The sequence below is a fragment of the Zonotrichia albicollis genome, chromosome 6 (assembly GCF_047830755.1).
Source record: "Zonotrichia albicollis isolate bZonAlb1 chromosome 6, bZonAlb1.hap1, whole genome shotgun sequence".
Taxonomy (NCBI): domain Eukaryota; kingdom Metazoa; phylum Chordata; class Aves; order Passeriformes; family Passerellidae; genus Zonotrichia; species Zonotrichia albicollis.
This window is the reverse complement of record NC_133824.1, coordinates 60,009,341-60,030,885: the sequence shown is the minus strand read 5'-3', so window position 1 is coordinate 60,030,885 and position 21,545 is coordinate 60,009,341. Positions and strand designations below refer to the sequence as shown.

At 45.2% G+C, this 21,545-nt stretch overlaps 1 protein-coding gene across 1 annotated transcript in view; it reads left to right on the top strand.

Moving 5' to 3' along the window:
• Positions 1–21,545, top strand: part of TMEM260 (transmembrane protein 260) — a 33,808-nt gene that overhangs the window by 10,374 nt on the left and 1,889 nt on the right. The window contains exons 4-15 of the mRNA XM_074544006.1: positions 8,444–8,621; positions 10,535–10,648; positions 12,420–12,599; positions 14,876–14,916; positions 15,278–15,364; positions 15,735–15,852; positions 16,095–16,255; positions 17,738–17,909; positions 19,109–19,257; positions 20,110–20,286; positions 20,991–21,044; positions 21,431–21,521. Coding sequence (XP_074400107.1) covers positions 8,444–8,621; positions 10,535–10,648; positions 12,420–12,599; positions 14,876–14,916; positions 15,278–15,364; positions 15,735–15,852; positions 16,095–16,255; positions 17,738–17,909; positions 19,109–19,257; positions 20,110–20,286; positions 20,991–21,044; positions 21,431–21,521 — 1,522 coding nt within the window. The remainder of the gene's footprint in view (positions 1–8,443; positions 8,622–10,534; positions 10,649–12,419; positions 12,600–14,875; positions 14,917–15,277; positions 15,365–15,734; positions 15,853–16,094; positions 16,256–17,737; positions 17,910–19,108; positions 19,258–20,109; positions 20,287–20,990; positions 21,045–21,430; positions 21,522–21,545) is intronic.

The window sequence follows — 21,545 nt, the reverse complement described above, 5'->3', positions numbered from 1 at the left end:
TGCTGGGAAAAGTTGTCTTCTGCCCCTGGTGAGTGAGGAAATGCTCTGTGTCCCTGGGTACATGGGTTTGCCAGAGCAGAATTCATCCCTGAGAACAGTTTGACCCCTTTTTTTGTGGACATGACTTGGGGAAGCTGGAGGGATGAGAGAGGAGTCAGTGCCTGCTCAGCCAGAGTGGGAAATGCAGAAATTGGGCTTTGGGGAAGGAGGAATCTCCTTAGAGGGCGTGTTTGGATTTTTCCAGATTACAGATTATCGTAGATTATCTCTGTTGTAGCACAGCAGGAACGTCTTGGGCGTTTGGGAAGCAGCTGTGCTTAGTGAGGAGTAGTTACAAAGTTTTAGGTGGGAGGGAAGAAAGGAATGCACTTAGGAACTAATTTGCTTTTAGAAAATCTGCTGTGACCTCTGGCTAATTGATCACATATCTATTTTTATTTTTTTCCCTCTTGTCCCCAGAATAAACCGGCGCTGAGTTCAGTCTGTTTGAAGACGCTGCCAAATCTGTTCATTTGCATTTGGCTCTAAAGTAGGCACACGAGGCTGCAGTAACTCTGCTTCATTTTGAAAAGGGTGGGGGGGAGGGGGGGGGGAAGAAAAAGCAGGGCAAAAAAACTCTTTTTTTTTTTTTTTTAAAGACTGAAGAGTCTTTTCTGACAGCTAGTCAGAGTTAGAATTAGTTCAAGGAAATGTTAATAATGCACTGCCTGGCTTAATCCCTTTGATATCACCAGGTATCCTCCTGTTCATGGGTTAATTGCTTTAAAAGCGGAGGCAATATTCTGAGCGGTGGGCCGCTTCACCTTTTCACAGCTGTTACCATTGAGTGACAACTAAATCCCATGTGTAAGATGAGGAAGAGCTCAATCTCCAATTGGGAGAAAATTTATGTAAACCGCAATCCCTTCAGAATGTGCGGAAGTCACAGACTTTCTTGATTTACTCTGCTTTTCCCAGAAAGCTCCATTGTTCCCTTCCCTAAGTCCCATCAACCCTTTGTAGCAGAATATCACAGCGGCGGCAGATAGCTTGAAATATATAAATGCTATCATAGCTCTGATTAATAGCGGCGCTTATGAGTCAAGTCTGATAACGGAGCAGCTCTCCACTCAATTTCAGATACCGCTAATGGAATCTGTCTCCTGCAATTGTAATGTGAGAAGGGCTAATTTGCCATGGAGCTTGGAGCTGTCACCAGCCGGGGATTGGGGGGTCAGATGGGAGCTGCCAGGTTTTTGCCCTGCAGCTTGTATCTCTCGCTTTGAATAGCGCAGCCCCCTGCCTGCCAGGGAGCTGATAGGCCGCCGGGGGGTTTATGCCACTCGTACAATAGCGAAGGGCTGCATGGGCTGACTTGGTAATTGTGAAGCCAGCTCATTTTTATTTTATTTTATATTTTATTCTATTTTTTTTCCCCCCCTCAACTCCTTCCTTTTCACCCCCCCTCCTTTTTTTTTCTTTCTTTTTTATTTTTTTTTTCTGCGGCTGCATAATTTCTAATAAGGGGTTTTAACAAATGTCAGATTAGGAAAAGTTTCTGCAATTATCCAAAAAAAAAAAAAAAAAAGCCAACTTATAAAACATTTAAATAGCTCAAGTCGGCTCCTACTGCGGGTTGGGGTTTTTTGGCTGCTGGAAGCAGGCGCTGGTTATTACAGGAGCCTGGGATAAAGGTGTATCTATTTTCCAAGGATTGTGAATCAAATAATGGGTTGAACTAATACACCCTTTGCACTTGCAAAGACACCAGGAGAGAATTTCTCATTTGTAATGGCTGGAAGCACAGTTTGTACAACTCAAATGTGAGTATGGGGTGATATTTCTTAAAGCAGTGCAGCCCTGTGTGCATTTTATAGATCTGTCATGAGCTGTTCCACTCATTGAGCTGGTCTTGAATAGCTTGGCATGGAAGTGTTGAATTTAAATATACCAAACTTCCTTGGCAAGGGACTGCTGCAGGCAGGCTCTGCTCCAGTGGTGGTGGACATCCTGGAGCATGCAAGGGGTGAGGTTGGGATGTCTCATTCCTCACTCCCCTGACGAGTTGTCACAGGGGGCTCTTCCCATCCCTGGTGTCCAATGGACCCATGGAGGTCCTTGCTGCCATCCCAGAGCAGTTTGATCCTCCCAGCAAGAGGATCCAAGGTGACTTGGCCCCAGGACACAAGGGATGGGATGCAAGATGCCTCTTGCATGTGCTGGTGACCTTCACAGGTCCACATTTCCAAAGGAATGGGCAGAGACAATATCCTTCAGAGGTGATGTCCCAACTGTCCAGTTCAGGAGGACGTGTGAGAGGGTGCAAGGACCAGCTCCCCTTTGCCAAAATCCTCACTGCCACCCTGGACCATCCCCTGTCCAAACTGTGGTGTTTCAATAAAATAACTACAAGAAAGAAGAGTCAGGAAGTGATGGCGGTCCCTGGCTGGGTGTGAGGCATTCCATGCTTGTGGTGGGAGGTGAGGGTGCTGCCTGCTATCCCAGAAATCATGGATCTGTGGGAATGCTGAAGCTGTGGGATGCTGAAGTCCTGTTTGACACCAAGGACAGCAGCTGGTTGTGACCAGACTGGTTTGGTTTTATTTCATGGTGGCTCTGCCTCTTTGCTCGGTCTCTTTTCCCTTCACTCCTTGTGACCATGGGACTCAACCCGGAGAGATGAGCCAAGCCCTGCTCTCCTTCCTCCTCCTCCTGCTGCGGGCAGGGCTTAAGTGGCTATTGAGCTCCAGGTCCTTGAGGAAGAATAAAATCTGGTTTGCTATTCCCTGTAGTACCTGAGCTGGCTCTTCAGCGCTGAGAGCAAGGGAAACCGCCTTTTGTCGTGGAGTGTTTGTGGCTGAGAGGCAGGCAAACCCAGAGGGATTGGGGTTTTGGGGGATAATTATTGTTACTTAAGCCCTAAACTCCTGTTTGGATTTTAATTTTTAAATAATTCTTCTATTTCAGCGCCGATGCTCGTGCACACTTAAAATTTATCAGTGGGAAGCTTGGTTGTTGAGTCTTCTGCGTCTCTTTCTGTTTAGCCTCATCAAAAAAATAGTTGGTTTTTTTTTTAATTGATTGATTAACAAGAAAAACCTCTTAAATTCAAAATGTTAACTCTTTAGTGCACGGCCTTGAAATAAAAATACATTGAAGGAATGTATCTTTGCTACTGCAAAGAGACAGAGGTTGCTGGTGATGTAGTTGGAGTCCATGAAAGTGAACAGGGAGCCAGCAAGATCAGGGTCATCATCTGCAGGTGCAGGGACAGACAATTTTTTTTTTTTAATTCCATTATTTAGTTAATTGGTGGAGATTTTAAAAATCAAGAGAGTTTCTTATTCTACTGCCTAAAAAAAAAAAAATGAAAGATGCAAGGCTAAGATCTCCTGTAAAGTTTTGGAGAGAAAAGAAGGCAGAAATAATCAGCTTATTTCACTAGGTACAGATAGGTGTTGCCAGTGTTAAATACATCAGCTTCAAATATAAACCATTCCAATTATCTTACTTTTCTTAATGAATCCAGTGCACTGAAGATTGCATTTAACAAAAACATTTTAATTAAATTCCAGTTCCCGTCCATATGTAGCTTTATGCTGATCATTTAATACATTTTGGGGAATTATTAAATATAGAACGTCTGCTGTTGTTTTATAAATAAAAAGTAAAAATGCTCGTGGAGTTTTTTTGTTAAAGGCATATGACTTGTAACTTTGGCTAAAGGGAAATTTTACCAAACTTAAAGGAATGGCTAAATTTTAAATTAATGTTTTAGTGATTGCCAACAAATGACAAGCTAAAAACTATGATTTAAAAAAAAACCAACAACAACAGGTTAATATATTTAATTTCAGATTTTCCAAATGTTCCTGCAAACTCTTAATAAAAACTTGTAGCTAAAATAGTCCTGATTAAAGCAAATTCCTATTGGCTGCATCCTTTTAGCTGAGGCCCAAGTACATTCTTTCACTTGCATGCTTGAAAAGGAAAACATAATCATAATTTTTTTTTTTAGTCTTTTCCTTTTATGTTTAGGGATGCCATGGGAAAATATTTCTCAGAAAGGACTGTGTGACCTCTCCTTTGCTGACTCTTTCTGTCCCTTCTGAGTGAGTTTTTGGATGATGGTCATGAAGACTTTTCCAATTTTGCCATGGCTTCAATTATTTTCTTCTTCCATGAGCTGGCTCTGGTGCTGGTGCTGTTCTTTCTCATACTGGTCCCAAAAAGGGGGGAAACAAGCTGGATTTGGGGAGCAGCCATCTACCCTCCCTGCTCCCCAAAATATTGGAATAAACTCTCCTAAGATGTTGCTTTTCCATGAGGCCAGTTGAGGGTTGAGCTGCTGGGTGTCTTTGCCATGTTTTGTAGCACCTCAACTCTATTTGAAAAATAAAGACAGTGTTTCAAGTGTTTAAAGACAGAAGCACAAGTAGAAGTTGAGTGAGTATAATTCTCTCCTGCTCTCTGCTCTGCAGTCCTGATGTGCTGTTGAGAGGAAAGACAATGTGGAATTTATTTCCAGGAAAAAACCCAAATGTTTTTTTCTTTCTCCCAACCATGGCCCACATGGGAAGCCTGCAGCCAGTGCAGATTGCAGAGTGTGGGGCTCCAGGCAGGGTGGCAGAGCCCAAAGGCTCTGTGGTTCCTTCTTGTCCAGCAGGGCTTCACTGCAGGAAATGCTTGCATTGTCAATGCCAGGCCTGGTGTTTATTTTGGTGAGACAAATGATTATGTGCCATGAAAAACTTCTTAACTTCCACACAAGAAGTGACCTCTTCATGTTGTTCCCTCTGTCTCCACATTGGTCACTGGGTTGCTGAGTTCTTGCTGGACTTATGGGAGGTTTCCTTTAGCTCTTGAATTAACCATCTTCCACAAAATACTCTGTCTTAACCACAAGAATTCTCTCTGTGCCTGTAATTAAGGCAGCTATTATCTTCTGGCCCCCTAATGTCCTGCTTATGTGTGTAACATGTCACCAACATCTCCAGTTGTGGATTGCACTGTGCTCCTTTGCAATTTTTTCATGCTTTTTAGAGAATCACAGAATCCCAAGATGGTTTGAGTTGGAAAGTATCTTAAAGCTCATCCCTTTCCATCCTTTTACTAGACCAGGCTGCTCCAACCCCCATCCAACCTGCCATGGAACCTTCCCAGGGATGGGGAAAAAAATAATTCTTGGCTTTAGGCTTCTTGACCTCAGTTTTAAAGCTCTGTCCCATCCCTTTGCTTTTTCAGTTTTTCCCATCGCTGTTTTGCTCTCATTTTTGTGCCTTTTCTGGAGAGTTCTTTCATCTCACTCTGCTTTGCACCACTGAACACCCATCAGTGTCTTTTCCACCTTGAGGTTGGTCTTTGGTCCAGAGGGGTGTAGGTGGCTGAGCTGTCCATGCCTGAGGTTTTTTGTGATCTCCTTGGACATTGTGTCATTTGAGGTCATCTTGAGTCTGAGACAGGAGAGATGTGGGCACATTGTCACTCTGTGCTGGAGAATTGCAAGAGGCTGCAGAGGCAGAGGAGCATGGAGACCCTCATGTTGTCAAAATGTATAACCACATTACCCCAGCTGCAGGGCAGAATTGATTTAATATTGTCCCAAAATCATGCTGACAATCGCCTAGGAATAATTTCTACTTGTCCTGCTGGTGCTGCTTTGCACGGTGGATTGTTGCATTTCTTCTGCCAGGTGCTCTTCCTTCTCTGGAGATACCTGCTTTAATTGCTTCCACTTCTGAGAGTTTCCCTCTGAATCTGCAAACTCACAAATCCATCACTTCCATTGCTGATAGCAGAACCTGCAGGAAAGCTCTTGGTCTCCAGCTTGCACTTCCCAAAGCTGTTTTCTTGATGTTCTTCAAGAATGCAACACGATCCCATTTGGTTTTTTGACATCTGTTGTACTTTAGAGGAGCTTAGTGGGCCCCTGGATCCCTGGAAGTGCCCAAGGCCAGATTCGATGGGGCTTGGAGCAGCCTGGGATAGGGGAAGGTGTCCCTGCCCATGGCTTAGCTGGAACAGGATGATCTTTGAGTTCCCTTCCAACCTGAGCCATTTTATGATTGTTTTTATGACTCTGTGGACAGACAGGTCTGTGGTCTCCAGCTTGCACTTCCCAAAGCTGTTTTCTTGATGTTCTTCAAGAGTGCAGCACATTCCTGTTTGGTTTTTTGACGTCTGTGGTACTTGGAGGAGCTCAGTGCTCCAAGCATGAAATGGGCTGTCACAGAGTGGGCTCAGCAGCCTGGCTTTCCCATGAGCTTCCTGGGAAAGTTGTTCAGCCTGGAGAAGATTCCAGGGAGACCTTAGAGACTCTTCCAAAACCTGAAAGAGCTCCAAGAGAGATGAGGAGAGACTTGGACAAGGGCCTGGAGTGATAGGACAAGGGGGAATGGCTTCCCGCTGCCAGAGGGCAGGGTTAGGTGGGATATTGGGAAGGAATTCCTGGCTGTGAGGGTGGTGAGGCCCTGGCACAGGGTGCCCAGAGAAGCTGTGGCTGCCCCTGGATCCCTGGAAGCGTCCAAGGTCAGGTTGGACACTAAGCCAAGGCGTCCCTGCCCATGGCTTATGTTGGAACAGGATGATCTTTAAGTTCCCTTCCCACCTAAGCCATTTTATGATATTTTTTGTGATTCTGTGGACAGACAGGTCTGTGGGCTGTGCTTAGTTTGTGCTCCTGACCCTGCTCTGCTCGGTGAGCAGAGGTGTCCTGTGTCCCACATAGCTGGGATAACTCTTTAAGCTTTGAGTTGAGTGGCTTTTGCTTAAGCTTTGCTTCATAAAACTCAACTCGCAGGTTTGAGACTTTTTGTCAAGAGGATGGGATTTCTTTCATCTCACTTGAACCATCATGATATGTGTGAGTCTTTCCTGAGAAAGACAAGGAGAATTGGTGAATGAATGAGACATTTGCCTAAAGTGCTGGTTTTCTGAAGGTTTTTGGAAAAGTTGTTTCACTTTTTTTTTTACCTTATTTCTCTGCAAGAATTTCAAATGAGTTTATGGAGTTGTTTCTTCATAACTAAAAGTCTGAACTGTTTAAATGGTTTAGTCAAAACAGGAACGTCATGAAGTGGATTTGTGTATTGGGGATCTGTTGGTTTTTCATTACACATGGTCCTGCTGCCCTTTCCTGGTATTTTCTTCATTTTTATTCCAATTCTGTTGATTTTTTGAGACTTCTTCCCACAGTCTTGATGTTGAACTCGCTGTCACCTTGAGCTTGGCCTGGAGTACCTCAGAGTTGTTTCCTTTTTTCCCAATGTTCACTCCATACTTCTCACCCTTAGGCTACATTCTGCAGGTGCAGATCTCAAAATACTTCACAAAGGAGATAAAAATCATTAGTCCTATTTTCTAGATACCTTCAGATCTCTGGCAAACCAAGCAGAGGAGCCCTTGTAGAGAGGGCTCTATCAGGAGCTTCCCCATGTGGAAATCACATGTGTAGCTCGATGAAGAGGTTGGGTAGTTTATAATTTTTTTTGGTTTAGACCTGCTGGAATTGTTAGGATTAAAGGGAACTGTATGTGTCTGGATGGAATCAGAAAAATACACAATTTTTGGTGGAGACTAGCTGAGTCTTACAGTGGAATGGTGAATTTCTGGAGTGTAGCTTTGACTACAGCCATAGCTATTTGAGGATGTTGTGGTGCCCTACACTTCTCCTTTTCAGAGTGACTTCCTAAAGGAGAGAGCTTCCAGACAGGCAGAGCCAGAGCAGTGAAGGGAAGAGCCACTGTGGTGGAATGGGTTTCTTAAATTCCACCTCGTGGGCTGCCTGTGCTGGCTGCAGCATCCAGCTGAGCTGGGCAGGCAGCTCTGTGGGGAATGTGCCATAATCCCATCTGGGAGTCCCAGAGATGGCCAGCTTTGGGCTCACAGCCATCCCAACAGTGGCTGCTTCACCCTCTCCCTCCCTCTTGCTGGAGCTGGCACCCATTTCCCACACTCCTGACCTCTCCCTGATGGGACTGTGGGTGCTGCAATCCCCAGGACACCAAACCCCCCCCAGGAAAGCCCTGCCAATGCTGTCCATCCTGAATAGCTCTAATCCACTCTTAATTCAGCTCCTGGATGAATTGAAGGCTGCACCCTTGCTGGCATCTCCTCCAGAGTATCCCATTAAAGCCATGACTCCCTGCACCCTCTGGGCCTTCCCTCATCAGGATTTCTGAAGCAAATTCAATCCTGGAAGTTTGCATGGCGAGAAGAAGCAGATTCTTTGGTGTTGGGTGGCTGGCAAAGAGGCTCTGCTCTTCCCAATGGCAATCCTTAGCAGAGAAATTATTAGGGAGATCTTAACCATATAATGTTTTGGCAGGGTGCTGGGTGGCACTCATTGCTGCTGCTGCAGTAGGTTTTGTTTTTAAAAAAAAAAAAAAAATTAAAAAGAGAAGGACAATAAAGTAGGCTCTTTTTTTTGTTGGAAAAGAAGATTTCATGTTATCTGTGTTTGCAGGCTTTCTGGCTCATATGCTGGAGGAATCCTTGCTGCGGGGGTGTTTTCATTTTCGCGTCTAACATGGCAGTGGTCCATCACGGCGGAGGTTTTCAGCTTAAACAATCTGTTTGTGGGGCTGCTGATGGCTCTCACTGCTCATTTTGAGGAGGCATCCACTGCAAAAGAGAGATCAAAGGTAAAACATCTCAAGCAAAGTGAATGGTTCTTTATTTTTTTTGTAATTGGCTAGCCCCTGTTTGTTTAATTTCTTGTTCGTTTACTGCTGATTTAGTTTTGAGTAAATAGGCCAAATTTTAGGTCTTACCTCAGCACCTTGCTGGGTGGGGTCCATCCCTGACCTACCTGGATGTTCAAAAGTGACAAACATTGAAAAAACCGTGCCTACTTTGCTTAAGGATTGAGTTGGGACCTGTTGGATGGGTTTGGGATTGATTTATTTAATACTCCCAGAATGGAAGCAAGGAAAACCAAAATAATTTCAATCTAAACATTTTAGTTCATCCTGCATCAAAGACACAAACTGGGCTGTGAGTGTTCAAGGTTTTGTTTTAAGAATTGGTAATTTTCTTGGGGGTAAATGGATGTATTGTATAGAAACCTCCATCTAATCAAAAACCAGGTTCCAGCTCAAAAACGGGAACAAGCAAATTTTCAATCAGTTTTTCTTTTGAAATTAAATGTGCCCCTAAAATAATGGCATTGTTAAATACAGAGACTTTAAATTTCATGCTGTATTTTCTACTTTTTAAACAGACTAGTCAGCCAAATGATATTTTTGCTCAGCAGTCTTGTTCTTTCTTTTTGTTTGCCCGAACATCTGATCTCTTTTCCTCTGACAGACTTGCCTGCTGTGACTCCTGTAAATTGTGTGAATAAAGGGATTTTTGTCAGGCTAGGCTAGAATTTCAGGAGTCTGCAGTGGTAGTTTACTCAGCTTCATGAGCTCTCAAATAATATGTTTTATCAATGGCTACAGAGACCTTGTTTTATCATTGGATTTTTTAAAAAATCATTATTATTATTTTCTAATGAGCAGCAGTCCCAAGATCCCCACAACCTGAACTCCACAGACATGGAGCTGGGCATTTTCCAACCTTCTCCTATGTTTCACATGCCTGGTTTCCAATGGGATTTTCAAAATTAGATTTTCAGAAGCAGTTAAGGAGCTTGTTCCAATGGTTTTTTGAGTGTCTGGCATCCCACGCCTGGAAGAAGCCAGGCTGCCAACAGCAAGCTTGCAGTGCTTTTTATAAATCAGATGGTCCTACAGACATCATATTGGAGCTCATCCATGTACTTAAAAAATGACTGAGGTGGTTCTGAGCCCTGCCAGGCAGCTCTGAGACCCACAAAGGTTTTTCTGAACTTATGGCAAGGTGCTTCCATGGCAGGGCAGTGTCCAGCATGGAATGCTGAGCAGTTAATTGAAAATTACAGGGTGATCCCAGCACTACACCAAGGCAATGTTTGCATCTCACACACCACCCTCACCAAGGGCTGGAACAAGCAGGGGAGGTTTAGGTTGGATGTCAGGAAAAGGTTCTTTCCCCAGAGGCTGGTTGGGCACTGGAACAGGTTTGAGGCTTTAGAATAATGAGGGTATCACCTTTAATTTCCATGGCTTAGGAAGTTTGTGCAGCTCTGACTTTAGCCCTCTGTGCCTAAAAAAGAGGAAAAAATAATTTCTGTTAAAAAAATATAGATTTCTGTAGATAATGGCTTTATTTTAGGACATTTCTGAAAAATCACACTGAGTGAACCATTGGGCAGCCTCCCCTGTGCAGCTGGGTTCAGGAATTGGACTCATCCCATCATTATGATGTGATGATGCTGCACAGGATCTCTGTATGCATGGGGGCATGGCTGTTCAGCTGGACACTTCTTAAAGAATGTTTTCTTTAAACAGTTGGAATCTCCCTGTAACAAACAAAAATATCTCCTGAGTTCTGTGTTACAACTGCCCACTGCTCACTGGTGTATTTGCCTTTCTCCTCTCAGGATGCTGTGCTGAATCTTTTTGATCTCTAGATGTTTCTGCAAACTTGTAAATAGTAATTGTGAATTTTTATTTTATTTTTCCTTTCTCAGATCTCTAAATGGGGTGCCTTTTGCTGTGGGCTCAGTCTGTGCAATCAGCACACCATAGTGCTTTATGTCGCTTGTATTGTGCCCTGGGTTCTCTCACAGCTTTTCAGAAAGAGGGTACGTATATACAGACACTTACACACTCACACCTCTGTTTTTCTAAGGCTGGGATTGATTCTTCTCCCCCAGAATTTGTGTCACTTCGAAGTTAATGTGATTAATCATGACCCACTGAAGTTACAGTCTGACACCACAGCCACTGATCTCAAGGGGGTCTGATTTAAAGAGGGTCTGCAAGAAGGGCATGGAGTGATAGGACAAGAGGTTTTAACTGATAGAGGGCAGGGTTAGATTTAGATATTAGGAAATTCTTCCCTGTGAGTGTGTGGGGCCCTGGCACAGGGTGCCCAGAGCAGCTGTGGCTGCCCCTGGATCCCTGGCAGTGCCCAAGGCCAGGCTGGACAGGGATTGGAGCAGCCTGGGATGATGGAAGGAGTCCCTGCCATGGCAGGGGGTTAAACAAGATGATATCTATGTTCCCTTCCAACCCAAACCATTCTGGGGTTCTGTAATCACAGTTTACGTCTTTGCTCATGCTGGTGATCTGTGACCCCCTTGTGTCTCCTGGCACAGGAATGCTCTGCCCCAGCTGCTTGCAATTACCCTGTGAGCTAAAATAATACTTGGAACTAAAAACTCAGCCTTCCCCATGCCATCAGCCCCCCTGGAGATGAGTTTCTGTGTGTTGGCTCCCTGGTGGAAGCCAGCAGAAGCCACATCCACTCAGGGCATAACTAAGCCTGGGTGAAGCACATGAGCTGCAAGAAATGTGATGCAACTCAGACAAGCTTGATACAAAATCTCTTCAGCATCCCCAGCAACCCCCTTTTCTGGCCATATATTTCCATTAACACAATCAATAATCACTTCTGCAATATATTTGTAGTTTGTTTTGGGTTTTTTTTTGAGCAGGGAGGTCCAGAGAGACCTCTGTGGTTCCCAGTAAAGGCAGTGCTATGCCAATATGATAATCCTGATAAATACTTTGGACAGCCCAGTAGTGCCTGCTGGAGGAAACCACTGAATAAGATGGAAGTGGATGGAAAACTGCCTTTTAAAAGTACAAATGAGCCACCTTCCTTCTGGAGGAGCTCTGACCACCATCATTATCAAGCTCCTTTCTCTGCTCCAGAGATCATCACTCCCAGTAACCCCAAATGCTGAGGAAGTGCTTTGATTGACAGGGCAGTGGCTAACGACAAAGCAAGCGTGCAATATTCTAGGGTGGGATTTTCCAAAGCACTTAAAGGAGTTAGGCACACAAGTCCCTTTGAAAGTCTTGTCTCCCTGACCCCTTAGGCAGTGTCGAAAATCCCACCCCAAAAGTTGGCCTATCCAATTTAGCCAGCCTAATCACGATCAAGTAAATGGCAAAACTGACTCCTGATGATGGTGATGATGTGTGCAGTTGTACTAGAGCAGCATTTATGTGGTTTTTTTTTTTTTTTTTGCCAGATGCAAAACCAGCCAACTCTTAATCGCTGCAAAGTGGGTTATCTCAGCCTTGCAGTGCTTCAGCCATCTATGCATGTCATGCCATGATTTAAATGTGAAAGATGCAATGAGTATGATACTCATGAGTCCTAGCTAATATTATTTGCTTCACTTAAATTTCACCCTGCCATGCAAAGGAGATCAGTTTGATGCAGTTTCCTAGTAATCCACAAAATCGTAAGGTTTAACATAGCATTTTGTAGGGACTTACTATAAATTGAGAGATCAGCTCTGTGTAAATATATTTGATGTTTTTTCTTTATCTGTTCTTGAAGTTCCAGCGTGATTAAACTAAAATAAACATTGTTATGCAATATGACATATTTTGGTGCAGGAATTGTCCCTAGGCCATTTGCTGAAGTTGGGTTTATGCTTCTTGGCTGGTTTGCTGCCTTATCTCTATCTGCCGGCTTCGTCCTACCTCAATCGAGCCCGCTGGACATGGGGAGACCAGACGACTTTTCAAGGATTTCTGACCCACTTTCTGAGGGAAGAATATGGGACATTCAATCTGGTAAACAAGGGTCACTGCCTAAATTGCTTCCTCTTCACTTATGCAACAGCAGAGATGTTCTGTTTGTGACGATTAAGGGCTCGCGGGGAAGGAAATTGAAAATGTTTCATTTTTTAAGCATTCATTTTGGATTTCGACCTCCTGACCTGTCAGGTTTTCTGGGAATGGGTCACATGGCTGGGAAAGCAAAGAGATAATTCTCATTGCCTTATGGGGTGAGCCAAATTATTTCCTGGGAGCTGTATGGGTGTCTTATGTGTGTAGGAGCCCAAAGAACAAACTGTGCCAGAGGGAGTTGGTGACATCAATTTTGATGTTTTTAAGATTAATATTGTCTTATTTTTCTATTTTTAACTCAGACATTTAAAGAGGTCACAAGCAGTTTTCATTTAAAAGCTATTCCTCTTTAATTTACTGATGTTGAATTTAAGTGAGTGGTTGTTTTGAGGGCTCTAAATTATTCCTCTTAACTAAATAATGTTGAATTTAAGTGAATGGGTGGTTTGAGGGTTCTCAGGAACCTCTGATCTGAATTATTGAGGTCTCTGCTCTTGCCAAGAGAGGGAAGAATCCATGGTTGCTTTCAGAGTGTAGGGTTTGCATTTTCCTCCTCCAGCCCTTGGGCTCTGGCCACCCAAGGAAATCACCAGCCCACCACCCCAGGGTCTGTCCTGCTTCCAAGTTTTCAGAACAGAGGGCTGGGAAATCACACCACTGGGAGGAAAACAATAAAAAGGTGTGGTCTGCATGTTCTGTCCCTCCCTGGAGTCCTGGAGCTCCACATCCTCAGAAATCACCCTTCACTTGCAGCCAGCGTGACACAGCATCACTGCCACTGTGCCATTCCACCCTTCTCAGAGGGCTCTGAGGCTGTAGGATGTGTGTCAAAAGACATGATAATTCCTGCTGCTGCCACTAAATCTGCCCAAAAACTCCTGCAGAGATCAGGCCCAGCCTCTGAAGGACCTGTGAGACTTCCCCTGTTGTCCTGTTCCCTGCTGTCTCCTGAGAATCAGCCTCCACTGGGCAGAGCAATACCGAGGCATGCAAATCCCTTAACTCCTCTTTCCATCAAATGTGATGAATTCAAGTTGATGTTCAGGAGGCTTAGGGATGGACTGTGTGTAATCCTACACCACAAATCACATTTAGGATGAACTTGTCTGAAGCAGGAGCAATAAATACAGCAAAATCCAAGCGTTTGGTCCCGGTGCCAGTTGGGATAATGCCAGAGCACTGCTGGGTGGACAGACAGCTTTTACATCCCATAGCTCTGTTTTAAGGGCAGACAGGGTCATAAAAAAAAGCCCAGAAAATATTTTGGAGAAGATTCCACCTGTAATCCATGGGTCAGAAATGTCATTTCTGTGGTGGATGTGTCCAGGGCCATCAGCTGCCAGCCAGGTGGGGCTGCAGGAGCTGTGAGCTGGCTCTCCATCCTCTAACACTTATTTTTTAATCAAATCCTGGATGCAATTAGCTATTCCATTTTTATTGAGATTAAATATTCCTTCCAGACCTCCTGAATCTGTTCACCTTATCTTTAATGTGGTAGCCACCACTTTTCCAACAAGCAGCAATGAAGGTAATTCCTCCCCACCACACAGCATGTCTTTTTCCCAGACATGTGGCATGGATTGCAGGTCTCTGAAATAAAAATTCTCATTATCTCATAAAGATTTTGTACAGCTCTGCATTTGTCAGGGCAGAGGAGACAGGGGCAAGTCTGGTAAGCAAGGAGGAATTGAGATTGTCCCAGGCTGTGGGGGGATGTAGCAGAAAATAATTGCACCATGAAGATACAGAGCATGGCCTCAGGTTGGGGCAGGAGAGGTTTAGGTTGGATATTGGGAAAAAGAATTCACGGAAAGAATGGTCAGGAATTGGAATAGGCTGATTAGGCAGTGGTGGAATCCCCATCCCTGGAGGGATTTAGAAGATGTGTGGATGTGGCACTTAGGGACAGGGGTTAGTGATGGCCTGGGCAGTGCTGGGGGAATGGTTGGACTCCATGATCTCAGAGGGCTTTTCCAACATGGTTGAACCATATGCCATGCTCTAATCACAGGATAATGAGTTGCCAGCACCTTGAAGAAATGCTTATCCAGGGGGTGAATCCTTCAGTGGCATCACATAAAACAGGCAGGTGGGAGAACACCTTGCAGTGAAAGTTTGAGCAGAGCTTTCTGCCTTTCTTGCAAACAGAAAATGAGGAGACTTTCCTTCCCCCAGTCACTGTGTGGGTTCCTCATGGGTTTCCTTTGTTTTTATTTCAGGCCAAGTCTGAGACAGGATCCAGTATGGGAGAGATGCTGCTGTGAGTGACACCTTGGTTTCACCTGCTGCTGCTGCTGCTGCTGTCCTTTGGGCCACAGTGGCTCCTGTCCTTCCTTTCCTCCCCCTGTCCAAAGCTGGGGCTGTGTGTGTCCAGCACAGGGACAGCATTCCTGCCCTCTGGCTCCCCCACTGAAGGAAAAACACTGAATCCCCCATCCCAGTGATTTTCCCTTCAAGATTCTACCATACAACTCACCCTTGTCCCATTTCTGGTATACTTAATCCCAGCAGAATGGGAATATATTCTGTTGTGCTTATTCCCTGTTTCTCCTGGCACTTTAATTGAGTGCAGGGATGATTTGGGGATGATTTGACACATCCACAATTTAATTTCTCCACAGTTTCCAGCTGGCACAGATGAAGTCAGAGCTCTCCCTTCCTGTCCTTGTCCTGGCACTGGTGGCCTGTGTGAGCACAGCACTGCCACTGTAAGTTGAACAATATTTGCTTCAATGTGCATTTTTTTTTCTCATTTTTCTTTCTACCTGCATGGGCAGCTTGTTTTGCCTTCTGCTTGCTGCTGCAGAAATTGCAGCAATTGGCTGTGGTCATCAATTATTAAGAGCAAAATATCCCTTACTCCTGGTTAACCCTGTGCCTTGGTAGGTGGCAAGTTTAAAACTCCTGAAATGCTGATGGCTTTGTGCTTTGAAAACAGAAGTGTCATAAATGGAAAAGTTAAAGAAAAACTCATCAGCTCCCTGTGTTAAATGCATTTAGGTATGCAAGTTCAAGCACAAATAATTTTTGCTTTGTTTTTTCATCATGTCTCAGGAGTGGTACTTTTTTTTGTAATAGGAAAAAGCAGCACAAATCACCTGTGATTTGGCTCTTCACTGGAATGCTCTGCCTTTATTCCCTTTTCTTTGCTTGGAGAGCAAATTTGGATGTTACAAAGCCTCTGTTTCTAGGCGTGGTAAGTTGCACTCCCAAAGTTGCTGTGGCACGTTTAATTTTTGAGAGAAACTTTCAAAACCTTAAAACCACCTGACCAGCAGCAGGCAGTTGTCTTGAAACTGCAGAAAGTACCAAAATACAGCTCCAAGGCCAAGCTGGACAGGGCTTGGAGCAACCTGGTCTAGTGGGAGATGTGGGATGGGGTGGGAATCTTTATGGTCCCTTGCAGCCCAACCCCAGTTCTGGGATTCTCTCTCGTAGGTGGAGCGGTTCTGGCTGCAGAGCAGTGCTGTGGTGGCTGTGCTGGCAGGGCTGGGCTTGGCCACACTGGCCAGCCTGGGGAGGGACACTGTGCTGCTGCCATGCCTGGAGTGGCTTCCTGCTCTTGCCCTCGTGGCTTCTCAACTTTGGGCAAATTACAGGTGAGAAGTTCCCTTGGTGCCACCTCACTGGGTGACCTGGAATTTCTGGCCTTGGCTTGGGAAAGGTTCTTTTCACACCCCACCTAAGCTTGCATGGTCACAGTCCTGGTTTGATCTCTCTCAGAGTCGCCAACTCCAGGTTATGAATGGGGATGTTGTGGAGGTTGAGGGAAAAAAACCCTTATAAATATCTGCTTTGTCTCCTAAGGAGGTTTGCAGAATTCATGTGGCCCAAACTTCTCTTGCTTTTCCTTCGCTCTACTGTGACAGTGTTTACAGGGGTTTTCAGGATGAGGGAAGAGATGTAGATCTGACTCCATGTTTCAGAAGGCTTGATTTATTATTTTATTTTATATATATATATATTACATTATAACTCCTCTCAGAAGGCCAGCTAAGAATAGAATAGAAAAGAATGAAAACAAAAGCAGCTGGCTCAGACAGAGAGAGAGAGCCAGCTCTGCCATGACTGGTTACTAAATCTAAACATCTACACGAGACCAATCACAGATCCACCTGTTGCATTCCACAGCAGCAAATAACCATTCTTTACATTTTGTTCCTGAGACCTCAGCTTCTCAACAGGAAAAATCCTAAAGAAAAGAATTTTCACAAAAGATATCTGCAACACTCTACCTTATGTCCTGAATTTTTTTTCTGATTTTTCCCCATTTTTGAAGATTTAAATCTGTAGTTTGGGGCTTCCCTGTCCCATAACCCATGGATAGGAATTGGTGTCCTGGTAGGGATGCTCAGGTACAGGCTGACCAAGGAAGTGTGGACTTCTTCCTCAGGAATCCTTTCTTTTGGCACACCTTTTCCAAAGGCTTGTCCATAGGCAAGCCAATCATAGCTCCTGTCCTCACACCTGGAGTATGTGCACACAACTTTAATAAAAATTATCCAATCTCAGATCATGTAAACCAACTTCTGCCTGATACCACAAAAACTTGTCTTTTTCAATGTTAATGGAAATACTAAAGGATGAGGAGGATTTCAAATGCTTTACAGAATCATTGGACTGGCACTTCCAGCACCAACTAATAAGTTTTTTGATTTAGCCCAAGAAGAAATCAGAATTAAGGTGAAGGTGTGTATTTTGGCAAAACTGTAGTGGGTGGTGTTTTCTGAGTGCCTGTGCTTTAAATGCTTTGTTTCTGCATCTCATTTTCTCTGGAAATGGAGATATTAAGTTGTTGTAGTGATTAATTTGTTGCCACTCTCCATCCCTGGAAGTTTAAGGCCAGGTTGGAAGGGCTTGGAGCAACCTGGGACAGTGGAAGGTGTCCCTGCCCATGGCAGGGGCGTGGAGTGAGATGTTCTTTAAAGTCTCAACTCAAACCATTCTGTGACTGTGATGTTTCCATCCTGACCAGGGTGGATTTCCACTGTGGATGCCCATTGTCTAAAATTGTTCCGAATTTCTGCAAAGCCATGCAAATACTTGGTTTAAACATTCTGTTTTCCATCTGTTCTCTTCAGCACTTGTGATCAGAGCAACAACTACGTTGTTGATAAGTTTGCAAGGAACGTGCTGTCCTCCATGCCCAGGGGGGCAGTGATCCTGCTCAGAGGAGACTTGCCAGGGAATGCTCTTCGTTACCTTCATTATTGTGAGGGGATGAGGCCAGATATCACCTTAGTGGACCAGGAGGTACGTTCAGAAAGTGCTGTTTAGAGAGGCAGATTTAAACATCAGCTGCAGAAGTTCAGTTGTTCCTTTGTCTCCTTATAACTCATTATGTGGAAATAAATAAAATAGATTTTTTTTTTTAAGAGTCATGAGTAACCCTGGGATGGAGTGTGGTGTGCACATTCCTTTTTCACTGAGAAATGGGAAAAGGAAAAACAAAGAGTTACAGGATGGGTCACCCACACTTCCACTGCCACATCATCCTCACACCTGGCTTTGCAAGTGGTTGGCAAACGTCAAACCCAGTTCCTGGTGTTTAACTAAACCAAATCCCTGTTGTGTGTCTTACCAGCAGTGGCTGTTTTGTGGTGGAGTGAGGACAATGTGCCTCTGATCAGAAGGCACTGGTGAGCCAGTCTGGTGCTGTGGTGTGACCTTGGTGACCCATCTGGCCATGGTGACCCTGTTTGGCCATGGTGACCCTGTTTGGCCATGGTTATCCAATCTGGCCATGGTGACCCAGTCTGGCCATGGTGACCCTGTTTGGCCATGGTGATCCATTCTGACCCTGGTCATCCATTCTGACCTTGGTGACCCAGTCTGGCCATGGTGACCCTGTTTGGCCATGGTGACCCAGTCTGTGCTGTGATTTAACCATGGTGACCCAGCCTGGTGCTGTGATCTGATCATGGTGACCCCGTCTGGTGCTGTGGTGTGACCATGGTGACCCAGTCTGACCATGGTGACCCAGTCTGGTGCTGTGTGGGACCATGGTGCCCCAGTCTGGACATGGTGACCCATTCTGGCCTTGGTGACCCAGTCTGGCCTTGGTGACCCAGTCTGGTGCTGCGGTGTGACCATGGTGGCCCAGCCTGGCCATGGTGACCCAGTCTGACCATGGTGCCCCATTCTGGCCTTGGTGACCCAGTCTGGCCTTGGTGACCCAGTCTGGTGCTGTGATCTGGCCATGGTTAGCCAGTCTGACCTTGGTGACCCAGTGTGGTGCTGTGGTGTGACCATGGTGGCCCAGCCTGGCCATGGTGACCCAGCCTGGTTAAGGTGACCCAGCCTGGCCATGGTGCCCCAGCCTGTTCTCGTGTCCCTGCTGACGTGGTTGGTGACATCCCTGAGCAAAAGGCCATTCCTCCTGCAGAAACCATTTCTCCTGGCTGTAAATCTCCTGATTGCTGTTCAGATGGTGCTAACAACTTTCATTGCAGATGATGACTTACGGATGGTATTTACCCAAGCTGGCAAAGCACTTACCTGGCGTTCATTTTCCCGGGAACCGGTGGAATCCTGTGGAAGGAGCATTACCCGACGGGACGCTCGCCTTTAATCTCCATCGTTTCCTCCAAGTAAATAAACAGTAAGCATTCCTTTCATATGTAACAGCTTTCCTAAAATCTCTGACCTTTTTTTTCTTTTTTTTTCCCTCTTGAAATTGTTTATGGAACAGCTTGGTACTGCATCCAAAAGACCAATTTTCTCCACTGACTTCCTCCCCGGTGGCGAGATTATTTTTGCAATTAAAGCAAAATATCTCTGCAGAAGTAACTCCATCCGGATATAATATTGCCTGTTGTTTTGAGGTTGGTTTGGTTTTTAGAAAGGAAGGGAAAAAAGGTGATCTGCAGAGTGTTTACTGATGATTTTTTTGTTATTGTTGTCAATACAATTCATCACAGAGAATAGGAACGTTCCTGTGTACTCAGAACGATGATGGTTGGAGAGCAAATTGCTGCTGCTTCTCCTTTGTGAACATTGTGGCCAACTGATTAGCATAGAATGAATGTATTCCAGGAATAATCATCATATAAAAATAGCTTAGTAAGAGTGGAGAAAGGATTAGATACTCACACGAATAAGAATAGCATCTGCATTTAGACTAGCTGGGGTGAGCCCTGCGAGGGTGGGGAGGCACAGGAGCACAGCCAGGTGCCAGTGGGCAGAAATGGGCTTCTGCTACAGCTTCTGGCCTCTTTGGGAGGTCCAGGAGAGGGAACAGAATGTGGCTGCTCAGGATGGGCAATGCCAGATGGGGAATTAATTTGTTTTCCACACTGCCCCAAATCATGCCCATGCTGATGGGAGATGTGCTGGGTGGGTGTGTTTGCTGCACAGTGTGCTGTGGTTTGGTTTGGTTTGCTCAGGGACATGGGGTAGCCCATGGTCCCTGAGGTGGCTTCACCATTGCTCTCTCTGTTGGTTTTTTTGGCAGTAAGGAAGTGTTTGTCTGCATAGGTCTTCATGAGGGAGACTCAACCTGGAGAAGGAGCCACTCACTGTGGCCCTGGGGGACGTGTGAGAAGTTGGTTCCTTCTGGAGCTGTGTTTGACCCAGGAGAGTGGATTCGTCTCACAAGGAATCTCTATAACTGGACTGAAGGCTATGGCAGGTACAAGGCAGAGGAGCCTCTGCTCCTTCCTGCTCATCATTTTCTGCCAGCAGCATTGCCACACCTGCTGCAGTGTTAGAGGAATCAAACAAGGGCCATAATCTCAATGTTTTGTGTTCTGGAGAGATAGCAGGGAGAAATCCTTCCCTGTCAGGGTGGTGAGATGCTGGCACAGCCCAGAGAGCTGGGCTGCCCCATCCCTGGCAGTGTCCTAGGCCAGGTTGGATGGGCTTGGAGCAACCTGGGATAGTGGAAGGTGTCCCTGTTCATGGCAGGGAGCTGGAATGAAATGCTCTTTAAGGTCCCTTCCAACCCAAACCATTCCATGATCTGTGATTTTTAATAGTGTGAAAAACAGCAAGGACATCTCTAGTCAAGTATGAGGTCCAATTCTGATATTAAAACTTAATCAGGATCTAAAATTATTGAGACCTCCAGAGGTTTAAATATCATAGGCTGACCTGTGGTAGTAAAAAACATCTCTGGCTCTGAGATCTGGGATGCTGTGAAACACCTGAGGCCCCTTCTGTGGAGAGAGAGGCACAAAGTTTTTTGAAATGACAGGGAATCAGCTGAATTCCCTGCTGTCAGAGCCACAGGTTTGCTTCTGCCTGGGAGCTCTGCAGCTGGGCTGGAAGGGTTGTGGTGGGTGAAACCCAGCGACGTGGATCTGATGGCTGAATTTTATTTCCATTCCCATTTAGTTTCAGCCCCTCTTCCTGGGAAGCTGTTGCCAACGAGGAGATGTGGCAAGCCAGGTAATTTTCCTTTGCTCTCTTCCAACAGCCAGTGGGCACTGCCAGCTCACTGGTGTGGAAACACACACCAAAGCAGGCAGCTTGATGGGCCGTGGCCTTATTGGGTCTGCACGTGCCAGGCTTTAGAAGGAAAAGGCTGGCAGGATGAGATGAAGCTGCCAGCAAAGCCTTCAGCAAAGTGACTGTTTTGTTCACCAAAAGGTTCTGCTCAAAGTCTCTCAAAAGTAGTTGGGGTGTAGGGTGAGGAAATAGGTTATGGAGAGAAATTTGTCTCACTGATGCCTTTGCTGTCCCACATGTGGACGTGTTGAAGCTGTGTGTAACCCTGTGATGGGGGCTGGTTGCACAAAGCAGTTACCACATGGAAGTTTTCCTCCTTTTCCTAGGATGAAAACAGCTTTCTTCATCTTTGACCTCGCAGAAAGAGCCAGTGTGACTGCAGAAATGAAAGCACAACTTTACACATTCGCATACACTGTAAGTCCTGGATTTGGGTTAGGA